Below are 13621 nucleotides of genomic sequence, written 5' to 3'. Positions count from 1 at the left end.
AAGCCGACCTCACGGACGTCTTGGGCTGGGTGGTGCCACATGACCCTAGACTCACTCTTCTGGGCATCACTGACGGTCTAGATGGCACACGCGCTGAGAAGTTATTCCTTATGACAGCATTAATGGTGGCAAAGAGAGATATTGCAGCGGCCTGGAAACACCCACGGACGCCTAGCTTGGCTAAATGGAGTACTGGAGTGGACTGGTGTGCGGCGCAGGAGCGGACTCTCTATCAGGCGAGGGGATGCCTTAAGAAATACCGTAGGATATGGGGGAAATGGTTGGGCAATGTAGTATGATTTTGTGGTTTTGGGGGGGGGAGGAGAGGGGGGCTGCGGGTGGGGGCGGGGGGAGGTGTGAACTTGTGCGATATGATTATAGATTGGTGGCTCGTCAGGCTCAGTGTTTCTTTTGTTGTGTCAAAAAAACAATAAAAATTTGTTTATCAAAAAAGGTCAGAGGCATGGAATTCCACAAAGTGGGGCCAAGATACGAAAAGGAGTGGGCGTGCATGCGCGCCCGTTTGAATTTGGGAATGGTGAACCTAGATTGATGGGCTGATCGTAAGAGTCGTGAAGGGAGATACGGTTGTACCAGCGATTGCAGATATGTTGGGGCCACTCCCATTTTGATTTTATGCATATAGCATAATGCTTTGAATCTGATGCGATTCTCTATCTTCAACCAGTGTAAGTCGCGAAGATAGCCAGTAATTGACGCAGTCTTACGTATATTGCACAGCAGTCTAGCTGCCGCGTTCTGTACTACTTGGAGCCTATGGATGATGGCTTTGTTGGATCCCAATTAAAGCACATTGCCATAGTCCAGCCTGGACTTGACCAAGGCATGGACCACCGTTTTCTGTACGGCACAAGGTATCATCCATAAGATTTTTCTTAGCCATTTTAGGACGTTGAAGCAAGTAGCAGCTACCTTGGTGACTTGTTGCTTCATTGAAAGTTGGTTGTCAATCATGAAACCCAGATTGCGGATTTGGTGTACTGGCAGGGGCAAAGTGCCCATTTCGGATGGCCAGTGATGTAATCCACAAAGGTCAATCTTTTTACCTAGGATCATAACCTCCGTCTCATCTCCGTTAAGCTTGAGCAATTTTGCTCAAACCAAACCGAAGGGCCGAAGGCTCAGAACCCTTAGATGGAGAGAGGGAGAAAATGATCTGGGTGTCGTCGGCATAGGAAAAAAGGGACAACCCTGCTTCCTCCACCACATCAGCCAGTGGTCAGACATAAACATTAAACAACAGTGGGCTCAGCACCGAGTCCTGAGGTACACCATGAGGTAGGACATATAATTTAGAACTGGCCTCTGCAGAAAAGACCTGGAACGTGCGATTGGCCAGAAAAGAACTTTGTAGGGCGGAGCCCTCTAGGTCCAGAGACTTCAGAGCTTTCAACAAGGTAGCATGAGACACCATATCAAACGCGGCACTGAGGTCCACCAGGACCAGCGCCGCCATGTTTCCTTCATCCAGCCGGTGCCTCAGCATTTCAGTGACTCCAAGTAATGCTGATTCTGTAGAGAATCAGCTCTAAATACCGATTGGGAAGCATAAAGACATTTCTGGGACTCCACAAAAGAAGTAATCTGAGTATTAACATGTCTCCTAAGGATTTTAGAGAAGGCCGGGAGCAGCGAGATGGGGCGAAAATTAGCTAATTTAGACATGTCGGCATTGGCTTTCTTTAGGAGAGGGAGCACCATCGCATGTTTCCATTCCAACGGAGCTTGACCCTCCTGCAAGGAGGCATTCAGAAGGTTCATAATTATGGAAAGAATGGGAGCGTCAAGCGGTTTCATCACAGAGATGGGGAGTATATCACGGGGAGATCCAGATTTAATTTTAGTCAAGAGATGAGTAAATGTGCTGTAGGCTGTAGGCTGCCAGTTTAGAAGCTGGTTTATTGTCAGTGACTGTCTCAGAGCTTTCTGCACTGGTAACATTGGTGGAGACCTCAGGGTCAGCTAGAAAATGTTGTGGTTTAGTGCTAGACAGCGCAGAATGTATTTTACTGACTTTATCGACAAAATATAGAGCGAGTTCTTTACATTGCATACCAGTGAGAGGAGGTGGAGTAGTCTGAGTTTCCGAACCCGATAACTCTTTCCACCTTAAAAAGAGTTTTGGAGCAATTTGGTGCTTGGGAGATTTTATTAGAGAAAAACTCAACTTGAGCAGCTCTACAGAGAGTGTGATATTCATTTAAGGCTTTTTTATATGTCACTTTAGCAGCTAACTGGTAGTCTTTCCTCCAATGTCTTTCAAGGGCTTTACATTTAGATTTTTCAACTTCAAGTCTATCCGTGAACCAAGGGGCTGGTGGACGGTGATTGTTAGAACATTTTTTGGTCAAGGGGAGCAGGTGTTAAGTGCCAGAGAGACCCAGGTAATGGACAACTAGCCGCAGCGGCAAAACAGCCATAGGAGGGACCCGGAGCACAGCAGCAGTGATGGCAGAGAGCTGGATTGGAGACGGCGGTGGCACTGGAGAGTTCGTTTTCGGAGAGGGTGCATCTGTGGTGGGGAGGAGGCAGGGCCCCTGGTGGTCGTTTGGTGAAGAGGAAGTTATGACCGGTAAAGACATATGCCTGCAAGTGATGGCGGTATTGGCTGTGGCCGTAGGATGCGTCGCCGGGGAGTGGAAGGTGTCAGCTGCACGGCATCACCGGGACCCACATGTGAGTGACGAGGGGGTAGGGGGCTTGTGACCTGCGGCGGTGGCTGGAGCGCTTCACCGGCGGCTGTTGCACACTTTCTGTTGCGTTCCCTTGGGGCTGTGGTCAGTGCACTGGCTGCGGCTCATGGGGGGCAGGGCGGGTTCCTTTGGAGCGGGGTTTCAGCATGCTGACTGTGGGGCAGCCCTGGCCTGTAACGGGCAGTGAGGCACTGGGGAAGTGCAGAAGGGGAGGATAGCGCAAGGGAGGAGGAACCACATCTCCATGGTGATGTGCGCAGTAGCTGGCAGGAGCTCACACAGTGAGGGTCCCCAAAGGAAGAAGGCCAGAGCGTTCATTGACCCGTAATCAGAATACCAAGGAGGAGGGGCCAGTGCGAAGGGGAATCCTGCAGGCCTACAAGCATTCGGCGGTCCCCCGATAGAGTCACTGACCAGGGTTTGGAAGCCCATACCGCGAAAACCCTAGTGGCTATTCAGGATACCAAGTCCAGCTTAGAACATAAAATAGAGTTGGTGTCCCAGGAGGTCGGGACACTGTGTGGACCACAGAAAGTTTTTGGAGAGGGTGGGTGCCGCAGAGCAGTCCCTCATGCAGCTGATGCCAATGGCTGCCAAGACTGATGGCCGCCTCAAGAAATTAAAGCCGGAAAATACAGTCATGGTGGCAGTTGGATGACTTGGAGGGCCGCTCCAGCTGCAATAATATTTGAATTATGGGGGTCCCGGAGCGTGCAGAGGGTCTGTCGCCCGAGCTGTATATGGAAGACTGGCTGGGCTAGATGGTGTTGGAGGGACCAACCTTGAAACTGTTTATGGTGAAGAGGGCTCACTGCGTTCTGGGGCGGTCAAAAGCCATGGTGGTGAGGTATCCAGACTATACAGCGAAGGTACAGAAACTGGGAGTCTTATTTGGAGGTAAAGAAACAGCTGAGGCAACTCAACCTCAAGTATGTGCCTATGTTCCCTGCAAAGATGCATATCACAGATATGGAGGGTTCAAACATTTTAGAGTCCGCGGAAGTGGTATGAGAATGGTTGAAGACAAAAGGTTATCCCATGCGGAGCCAATCTGAAGGCAATCGTGCTGAGTTCTGGAGATCTCAGAGACAGCGGCAGAGGAAACTACGCAGACCTGGATCTACCCCCACTAATCCTCAGGCAGAGTCTGAGAGGGCGTGGGTAGTGGCTGAAATTCAACATAATCAGGCCTGGTCTACAGGTAACAAATGGGCAGCCCTGGATCGACCAGAATCTTACGCTTGACACTCTCGCCACTACCACTGTTGGTACCTGCTTCCACACACTCAGTTTACTCAGAAGAGTATTCCCTCTGTTACCTCCATCTACAAAAAAAAACACTGATGCAAGCCCTAGTATTAAGCCGTCTGGACTACTGTAGTGCACTGTTGGCCTCGGCTAACAAGGCTTCCTTAAATAAGTTACAAGTTGTCCAGAATACGGCCGCCCGACTAGTAGCAAACGCCCCCCCAGAACAGCCTCTATTCCACTTCTTAACAAACTTCACTGGCTCCCTGTGAGAAAGTGGGTGGAATTCAAGATAGGCGGCATTGTTTTTAAAGCCCTTAATGGTCTGGGGCCTTCCTACCTGTCTGATAAACTTACCAAGTACACTCCCCCATGGCCCCTCCGATCAGGATCCAAGCTACTCCTTTGCACTCCAAGAATTAAAAAGGCTTGCAAGGGTGGCAAAGCATTCACTCATCTTGCCCCGACTTTCTGGAATGAACTCCCTCTCCAGCTTTGCGACTGCCAGAGCCTTCCTCAATTCAGGAAGCTTTTAAAAACCTTTCTTTTCGGAGTCCCTATGGTTTGGCTGTAGCACACCGTCCTAAGCGCGGAGATCAACCTTACGGGGTGATTAAGGCACTATAGAAACGAATAAATATCAAATATATCAAATATCAAATGGGCACGACTGGAGCACAAGGGCTGCCAGGCCCCGGCAGAGTGGGAGGTAGTGGCCTCTGTGTCTTCTCATGGAAAGCCAATGGTTTATGTAGCAGTCTAAAGAGAGGTGTGGTCACACAATTTCTATCGTAGCATGATCCGGACATAGTCTTATTACAGGAAACCCACTTGGTGGGCAATAGATGTGGATTTTTCCACATGGGAAGGTATCGGATGGTTGCGCATGTGGGGTTGTCACCGGGCTCCAGGGGGGTTGGGATTTTGGTGCATAAATCCATCCCCTTCCACATCACACATACATGGGTGACCCAGGATGGTTGTCGGGCAACAGTGTCAGGGACATGGAACAGGCTGCCTCTGACAGTTGTGTCGTGGTTCCTCCCACCGGGAACTGCAGATGGAGGGGCTGGTGAACATGGGGGCCTGTCTGATAATAGAAGCTCTCCAACTCCTTGGGGAGGACCTCAATATGGTGGCATAGGAAGACCGAGACAAGATTACACAGCGAGGACACCCAACCAGGTGTGAGACATGCCTGGCAACATTTATGGGCTGGTTGGACCAGGCAGACGTATGGAGGGTGCAACATCCTAGGCATAAACAATTCTATGCAGCCAACGCAATGAGATCACTTTCCAGACTGGACTACCTCCTGGTCCTACTCAATCAACTTAGCTGATGGAGAGAGACACAAAACGACACTCCCATGCTCACGGTATGCCAGGGGCCTGATAAGTAGGAGGCTGGGTTCAAGCCACGACCCGTGGAACCTCATGAGCTAGTAGGTTCCGGACAGCAAAGACCACCAACTATTTTAAGGAAAACAAAGGGTCGATGGAATCGGGGGTGGTTTTATGGGAGGCCTACAATACGAGGATCTGGGGGGGCAATTGATCTCCCACGAGGGAAAGAAAAGGGAGAGGGGAAAAGGTTTGTAGAGACCTGGGAGCGAAATAGTGTAAGGCGAGGCGGACTACGTGTGCACCCCTACCCCCAACTTAACGATCAGAATTGAACATGCGAGGGAAGAGGACTGTAGCAGCAGGAGGCAGGGCCCACTTTCGGATGAAACAAGAAGCAGTATATGAATTTGGTGAGAGAGTGAGACTAGGCCAGCACACCGGGGTCCTTGGATGGGCTGATGCAATAGTCTCCTGCTGGTGCTCTACACATGTGCCGGAATCAGATTATGGGGGTGACGTCTCAGTGACCTACACTATTTGCAGGACAATGGATGCTGTCACTCTGGTCAAAGTTCATGATTGGGGGGGGAGGGGGGTTCTTGGCTTGTTGGGTATGGCTTGGTTTGTTTTAGTTGTAGGCTGTCTCATAGGTGAAATGTACCACTGTTCTCCGTGGTGTGATGAAAATATACTTTATATTACTTGTTGAAACGGCCACTAAAATGAGTTTAAAATAAAAAAGGTACTCTATGGAAGAAACATAGATACCAAACTCAGGGAAACATAATAGTTTGTTCAATATCACATGCAAATCATGAAGCTAGTAAAAAAAGGCATATTCTTTCCACATACCATTCCTCAGGTCTCCAGATGTCATCAATTACGCAATTCCTCAGCCATGTCCGGAAACTCTGTGCCAGTCACACACATTGGGAATATGTCAGAGGGGGTGTGGACCTATCTAAAGTTATATACGCCATGCAGTCGAAGTCTCTTCCTAACACTATCGGGGACTGTGCTTCTAGAGAGATCATAGGTGTCACGAAGTCAAGAAATTGTACCTGCTTCACATTTTGAACATACATCCAGCCAAGCGACACCTGTACTCCATTGAGTTTCTTCTGGCCCATGACATAGCACCCCTCTTTATCTATGCAAACATTAGTGGATTCAAAAGGTACCCCTGCCTTATTCAAATCAATATCCCCCTATAAAATGAGGAGTAGGTTGTGGCATAGAACTTTCCCCTCCATCTCATTCTTAGCTTAGCCATTTCCCCTTCCATCAGAAAGGTGCATTTCCTACAGAAGAGGTACATCCACCTACTTCCACTTCATGTATGACAGGATCTTGTATAATTTGCTACACGAGGGGAGAATAATCAATTTAAAAGCCATTCTGGTGATTCAGATACCCACCTCCCACCACCTCCACAGATCCCGACTTTAAGGGAGCAGCCAATCCTCCAATAAATTGCAAGGACTGTCATACAAAAATACAACATCATATAATAGAGTACATTCTCCACTCCCCATGACTATTAGTCAAAGGACATTTGGGAGTCAAGGTGTTTACAATCAGACCATCATTCCACCTGCCCACTTACCATCTCCATCATTGTAATATTTACAAATTAGTTAAGCTAAGGTATCTCTAGCAGTGTTCTCTACAGTACTGGAGATCCTCGGGTCTGCTTTGCTCTGTGTTGTAAGGCAGGGAGCAGTCCGTATCCGAGTGCATCCTATCATTAGTATATTTTGTAGAGCTGGTGCAACCCATGTCTCTAAGCTCTCAGGGGCTCAGTAGCCCAGTTAGATACTAAGTTATAGGTGAAGTCACACTCTTTACGGTAGCTTTCTATATCTTCATTTCTTCAGGCAGAGGCACATCCCCCCCTTTTCTAGCCAAAATGGGAACAGAAAGCCCATTGTATTGTATAATTATTCTCCCCATATAAGGTCAGAGGAACACTAATCAACTGCCTTACTGCTCCCTCCTAAGAAGAGTAACCCAGGCGGCACATTTTCAGGTCACCACAGCTCCTGCAGATTGCACAATGGGTGGGGATTGGAGGCGGGTGGTGGAAAGCTTAGGACATTTCAACCATCTTTGTGCACAGCTGGCCACCCCTCATGTTGGCAATAACATTTAAAATTTAAATCAAAACATCACATATCATTTTTACAGAACACTATAGGTGCATCCAAATGGGCAGTTGCACTTTGGAAATGTTTAGAAACCCTTTTAGCTTTAATGCACATCACATGAAATTATGGGTTTACTGGTGCAAAGAAAAAGTAACATTGACTTTGGATTACTATAACCTGACGAAATAACGGGAACAGAACAAAAAGAAAAAAGCAAAGGCAAAGTAAAGTGTTGGTCTAGGATTACTGCCAATGAAGGTGGACATGCATATGGCATCTGGAAAAAAGCCATTACACATACTACAAGAGAGGCAATGGTACAAGTGGGCGGACTCATTTGCCCAGGCTGTATGCTGTGGTGGGCGGAAGATAAATGTTAATGAGCAGTGAACAAAGTAATGGAGGTAAAGGCCCGAACCAAAACATCTCTATGTATGTATAAAAGTAAGTTTGTTTTGTGTTTTTTCTTATTACATGGGACACTTAAGCAGCAACATGTTTTTCTTTTTTGTGGCATGTATGTGGCAAAAAATAAAATAATGATTGCACTACTTTGTCAACGCCAAACATAATACATCTGCCAATGCGAAGGAATATGTTAGCCTGCAACGGTATTGAGGAAAACATTTGTACCAGCATCAGATATATCTGATCGAATAAAGCAACAACCCATAGTGGTCTTTACCCACAGGTAATCGTGTAAATTGCATCAAAGACTGAAGTGGACCCACGTATTATTCACAGCTGAAGCAGATTGTGAACTTCCACATCATGGTCACAGGACTCCATACGAAAGTATTCGCCAGTGGTTAACTCTAGAACTCAAAACTCTGGGAGTATACACCAAGGCACCACAATTCCCCAGCTTATGGCATACCTTACTACTACTAATACAAACCCAAAGGGGTCGGGACTGTACTATACTCATTTCTTCTGCTATCGCTGTGGAGCGTTAATACTTTTGATGGGTGCAGAGAACTAACATGTTGGGGGGTGAGACTTGAAATTGGAAATGACCTCCCCCAAAACCTAAGACATTGTATGAGCTGGTTCTGCCCATAGTTTGAATGTTATGGAGTGGGATATGAAATAGCAAATACTGTCCCTTCCCTCTGGTCCCTGGGACGTATAATCTTTGGGGTTGACATACCATAGACATACCATAGACAGGTAGTGCAAAGGTTGGTCGCACACTGCTCGTCACACCAGCAAGTTGCCCCAAAGGACTGTGGTAAATGTAGTGGCGACGGCGGGTACGCCTATGCCACGATGTATAAAGAACAGTATGTGTTGCGTTAGCCATCCCTGGACACGTGTTTCGAGGTAGTTGCCTCTCGTCAGCAGGGAGCAGGTCAGTGTAAAGGGGTGCCGTGTGGACTGCCAAAATGTAATTAAAACAGGTCAAGTACCTCTCATGGCGCGCAGGTGCAGATCCAAGGCTCGTCAGCCCGTTGGCTCAAGGGAGCCGTAATAAATTGTGCAAAGGTTGGTCGCACACTGCTCGTCACACCAGCAAGTTGCCCCAAAGGACTGTGGTAAATGTAGTGGCGACGGCAGGTACGCCTATGCCACGATGTATAAAGAACAGTATGTGTTGCGTTAGCCATCCCTGGACACGTGTTTCGAGGTAGTTGCCTCTCGTCAGCAGGGAGCAGGTCTGTGTAAAGGGGTGCCGTGTGGACTGCCAAAATGTAATTAAAACAGGTCAAGTACCTCTCATGGCGCGCAGGTGCAGATCCAAGGCTCGTCAGCCCGTTGGCTCAAGGGAGCCGTAATAAATTGTGCAAAGGTTGGTCGCACACTGCTCGTCACACCAGCAAGTTGCCCCAAAGGACTGTGGTAAATGTAGTCCAGGGATGGCTAACGCAACACATACTGTTCTATTTACATTTCGTGGCATAGGCGTACCCGCCGTCGCCACTACATTTCCCACAGTCCTTTGGGGCAACTTGCTGGTGTGACGAGCAGTGTGCGACCTACTTTTCCACAATTTAAACGGCTTCCTTGAGCTAACGGGCTGACGAGCCTTGGATCTGCACCTGCGCGCCAGGAGAGGTACTTGACCTGCTTTTAATTACATTTTGGCAGTCCACACGGCACCCCCTTACACTGACCTGCTCCCTGCTGACGAGAGGCAACTACCTCGAAACACGTGTCCAGGGATGGCTAACGCAACACATACTGTTCTATTTACATTTCGTGGCATAGGCGTACCCGCCGTCGCCACTACATTTCCCACAGTCCTTTGGGGCAACTTGCTGGTGTGACGAGCAGTGTGCGACCTACTTTTCCACAATTTAAACGGCTTCCTTGAGCTAACGGGCTGACGAGCCTTGGATCTGCACCTGCGCGCCAGGAGAGGTACTTGACCTGCTTTTAATTACATTTTGGCAGTCCACACGGCACCCCCTTACACTGACCTGCTCCCTGCTGACGAGAGGCAACTACCTCGAAACACGTGTCCAGGGATGGCTAACGCAACACATACTGTTCTATTTACATTTCGTGGCATAGGCGTACCCGCCGTCGCCACTACATTTCCCACAGTCCTTTGGGGCAACTTGCTGGTGTGAAGAGCAGTGTGCGACCTACTTTTCCACAATTTAAACGGCTTCCTTGAGCTAACAGGCTGACAAGCCTTGGATCTGCACCTGCGCGCCAGGAGAGGTACTTGACCTGCTTTTAATTACATTTTGGCAGTCCACACGGCACCCCCTTACACTGACCTGCTCTCTGCTGACGAGAGGCAACTACCTCGAAACACGTGTCCAAGGATGGCTAACGCAACACATACTGTTCTATTTACATTTCGTGGCATAGGCGTACCCGCCGTCGCCACTACATTTCCCACAGTCCTTTGGGGCAACTTGCTGGTGTGACGAGCAGTGTGCGACCTACTTTTCCACAATTTAAACGGCTTCCTTGAGCTAACGGGCTGACGAGCCTTGGATCTGCACCTGCGCGCCAGGAGAGGTACTTGACCTGCTTTTAATTACATTTTGGCAGTCCACACGGCACCCCCTTACACTGACCTGCTCCCTGCTGACGAGAGGCAACTACCTCGAAACACGTGTCCAGGGATGGCTAACGCAACACATACTGTTCTATTTACATTTCGTGGCATAGGCGTACCCGCCGTCGCCACTACATTTCCCACAGTCCTTTGGGGCAACTTGCTGGTGTGACGAGCAGTGTGCGACCTACTTTTCCACAATACCATAGACAGGTATCAGTTTTCAGATAGTGTTGCAATGAAAAACCTTCAGTAACATGCAAGTTGTTCTCAATTGACTCTGATCAGGTTTCTTGCGAGAGGAGAACACAATTAGGATTCAAGTTTCCTTGCTCAAAATGCAGAGGAACTTTCCACCTGATACTTAAAGCGCACAACTCAAGGCATGCTATTTGCGGGGCTGGGGTTGGCGCTCAGTGAGTTTTCATTCAAAGTTTTGGAAAGAGTTAAGGCCAGAAATACCAGGACTCAAATTTTCAATTCACACACCAAGTTCCATGTAATAACTATGTGGCTACTAATCACAGTGCAAAAAGCTGACGAAGCATGCTCTTCTGTGTTTTTTACTTTACCTGTCTCACTGATGGAATTTAAGATGGTCTCTCTATAGGATATTTGAAGAGGTCCAAGGTGTGTTTCCAGTTTGAACTCTCGCTTGATGCGGTCATGGATGATTTCAATGTGAAGCTCCCCCATGCCGCAGAGAATTGTCTAGGTACAACCACACAGACAGCATTTTAGCAAAGCAAGAACCACAACAATCCCTATTAGCAATGAACTCAGTCACTGAGAAAAGAACATGTTATTAGAACACCATGAAATGTAGCAATAAAACAGTCACCTTACAATAGACAATCTATTAGATACAGCCTCGAGATTTCTTTCACTTTGTAGCAAGCAATACAATGAACTTGTGCTTTTGTTGAGGTAAGCTGTACTCAGCAGACATAAGTTTACAACCCCTGTCCTCATGACAGCGTGCAATGAGAAAGACTACTATAGTGTAAATCTGAAAATTGAGTTCTTGGACGGCACAATGTAGCCCCATAACATGCAACACAGCACAGAATATTGTAGTCAGCAAAATGTTAATGTGACCAAAACACTTCACTCATGAAGGCTTTTAGCTTCCTAGGAAGAAAAACAGTAAATTCAAACCAGCACCAGCAAAGCCAATAGGCCTACCCATGTTGTATAGCTGTGCTGCTGCTGAGAAGCATGGCTAAAAAAACACGCCACCACATGACCAGTGCTAACATGCTTTTTTTCAATTAAAAAAACATATAGAGAGTGGCACGAGAGAAGGATACAGGTGGGGGTGATGACACAGAGAATGATAAATCACAATGGCAACGGGGGGGGGGGGTGGATGGGAAGGGCTGGGGAGGCAAACAGACAACGGAGGATGGATGGGAAGGCCTTGAGCAGCAAGCGGACAATGGATGACAGCCTGGAGGGGCTTGTGAAGCAGACGGCTGAGAGGGGTACTTATGTACTTATAGAAAACGTACACAGGCAGACATAGGGATTACATACACAGTCAAAGGTAACACATACAAAGACAACGTGCACATGCGTATACAAACACACAGCAGGTAGCACACATACATATAAATGTCCCACCAGGAGAAAGTACCCCCGCCATATCACATTCCTACTCCTCCAATAACAGATGTTAATATCTGATTCACCAGTCCTCATTTTACCAGCCTGTGGAGGATGAAAGACCTGGCCTCTGCTAAGACCCACACTTTGCTACTTATCATTATCTATAAATGAAAATATTTAGTATGGCTTTGCCATTTTTGAGTAACAAACCATTTTCATTCGTATTTTTACACTGCAAAAGCTAGGCCCATAAGAGTAGCAGCGCGCTTTAAAGAGATGGACTGCAGATTGTGACAAAACAAGGGAGTTAAAGGGACAATAGAGTTAAAGGGAGATTAAAAGGCATAGTTGTGGAGAAATAATGGGAAAAGAAAATAGTAAGACACGCAGGTTATAGTATACAAAATGTACACTCATAATCACTAGATTTACCCCGGGGTCGAAACTGACCAAAGCAATGCGCAATGTGCAAGAGCAAATGGGGATCTCTGAAGGATAATCAATATATTTTCCATCATTTTGATGATTTGCTGATTACACATCAAATGGAGAAGTACCGACGTGTCAGCGCCTAGTTTGATACATTGGACGATGCATATGTGGAAATTCTCTGTAGAAGTACATAAATCACCTTGGAAATGAGGGGAATGCAGACGCTGGATGTCTATCAGAGCTGGAGTGGACAGGCCCGGTGACTAATTTGTTATACTATGAATGCTAGTGCCCAGAGATTTGTTTAGAATCCCACAGGCAAACACTATTGAAAGCCATGTTTTTGAGTGAAGCTTGCAAGTGGACTATGTAGGTTAACACTTACTTGTCCGGAATCTGGATCGATCTTCACTTTTAAACTTGGATCTTCACGCTGAAGACAGCTTAAGGCAAATTCTAAATCTGCAAATGAAATGTCCATGAAAATATAATAATCACAGCTATGTAAAGAAAAAACAACACTATACAATAGGACAGAAAAATACATTAAAATGTCCACACCCTTCTGAACTTGAACTATCGGAGACATTGCAATCATCCCCTCAACTTCCTGCCCAGCTGTACCATGTCTCCAGTGAAAAGGTACACTTAAAGTAACCAATTTGTATTACTCTTTTAATTGTGTCTGTACCAACTCTGCAAGAATGTAGTTTATTTATTATCGTCTTTAAAAAAGACCTATGTTCTAACCAAAAGTGGGAAGGCTACACCTTGTTACCCTATGTTTAACAGAATCACGTCATCTGATAAATATATTTAGTTCCTCTACTATATTCCTAGCTCTCAGATACTTAGTTTCTTCATCATCTCCCATCAACTTCTTCTTTCGAGACAGTACAGATTTAAGTAACTGCAACTATAACTTCTTCTTTTTAACATCTATGTGACTCCACTGGTCTATCTCACGGAGTCATTAGGGGCCAAAGTGATGGCATACGCACAACATTTAAGTTTGTTTTCTCACGATAATCCCGCATGAACGCACTTCTTAATTTTTTCACTCCTCTTTACGCCTTCACGGTCAGACCACCTGTTGTTTCCTAAACAGATCAT

The 13621-nt window shown here is 46.9% G+C and overlaps 1 protein-coding gene across 3 annotated transcripts in view; it reads right to left on the bottom strand.

Moving 5' to 3' along the window:
- The window catches only part of GFM2 (GTP dependent ribosome recycling factor mitochondrial 2), a 345387-nt gene that overhangs the window by 87744 nt on the left and 244022 nt on the right, over window positions 1-13621 (bottom strand). For all 3 annotated transcript variants that reach the window (XM_085632317.1, XM_085632319.1, XM_085632318.1), the window contains 2 exons: window positions 12894-12970; window positions 11041-11179 (listed from right to left, as the gene is read on the bottom strand). In XM_085632317.1, the coding sequence (XP_085488443.1) occupies window positions 11041-11179; window positions 12894-12970 (216 nt within the window). The remainder of the gene's footprint in view (window positions 1-11040; window positions 11180-12893; window positions 12971-13621) is intronic.

This window comes from Triturus cristatus, chromosome 2_1, assembly GCF_964204655.1.
Source record: "Triturus cristatus chromosome 2_1, aTriCri1.1, whole genome shotgun sequence".
NCBI classification, from domain to species: domain Eukaryota; kingdom Metazoa; phylum Chordata; class Amphibia; order Caudata; family Salamandridae; genus Triturus; species Triturus cristatus.
The sequence above is the reverse complement of the archived record's forward strand: the minus strand, read 5'-3'. Positions and strand labels throughout refer to the sequence as shown.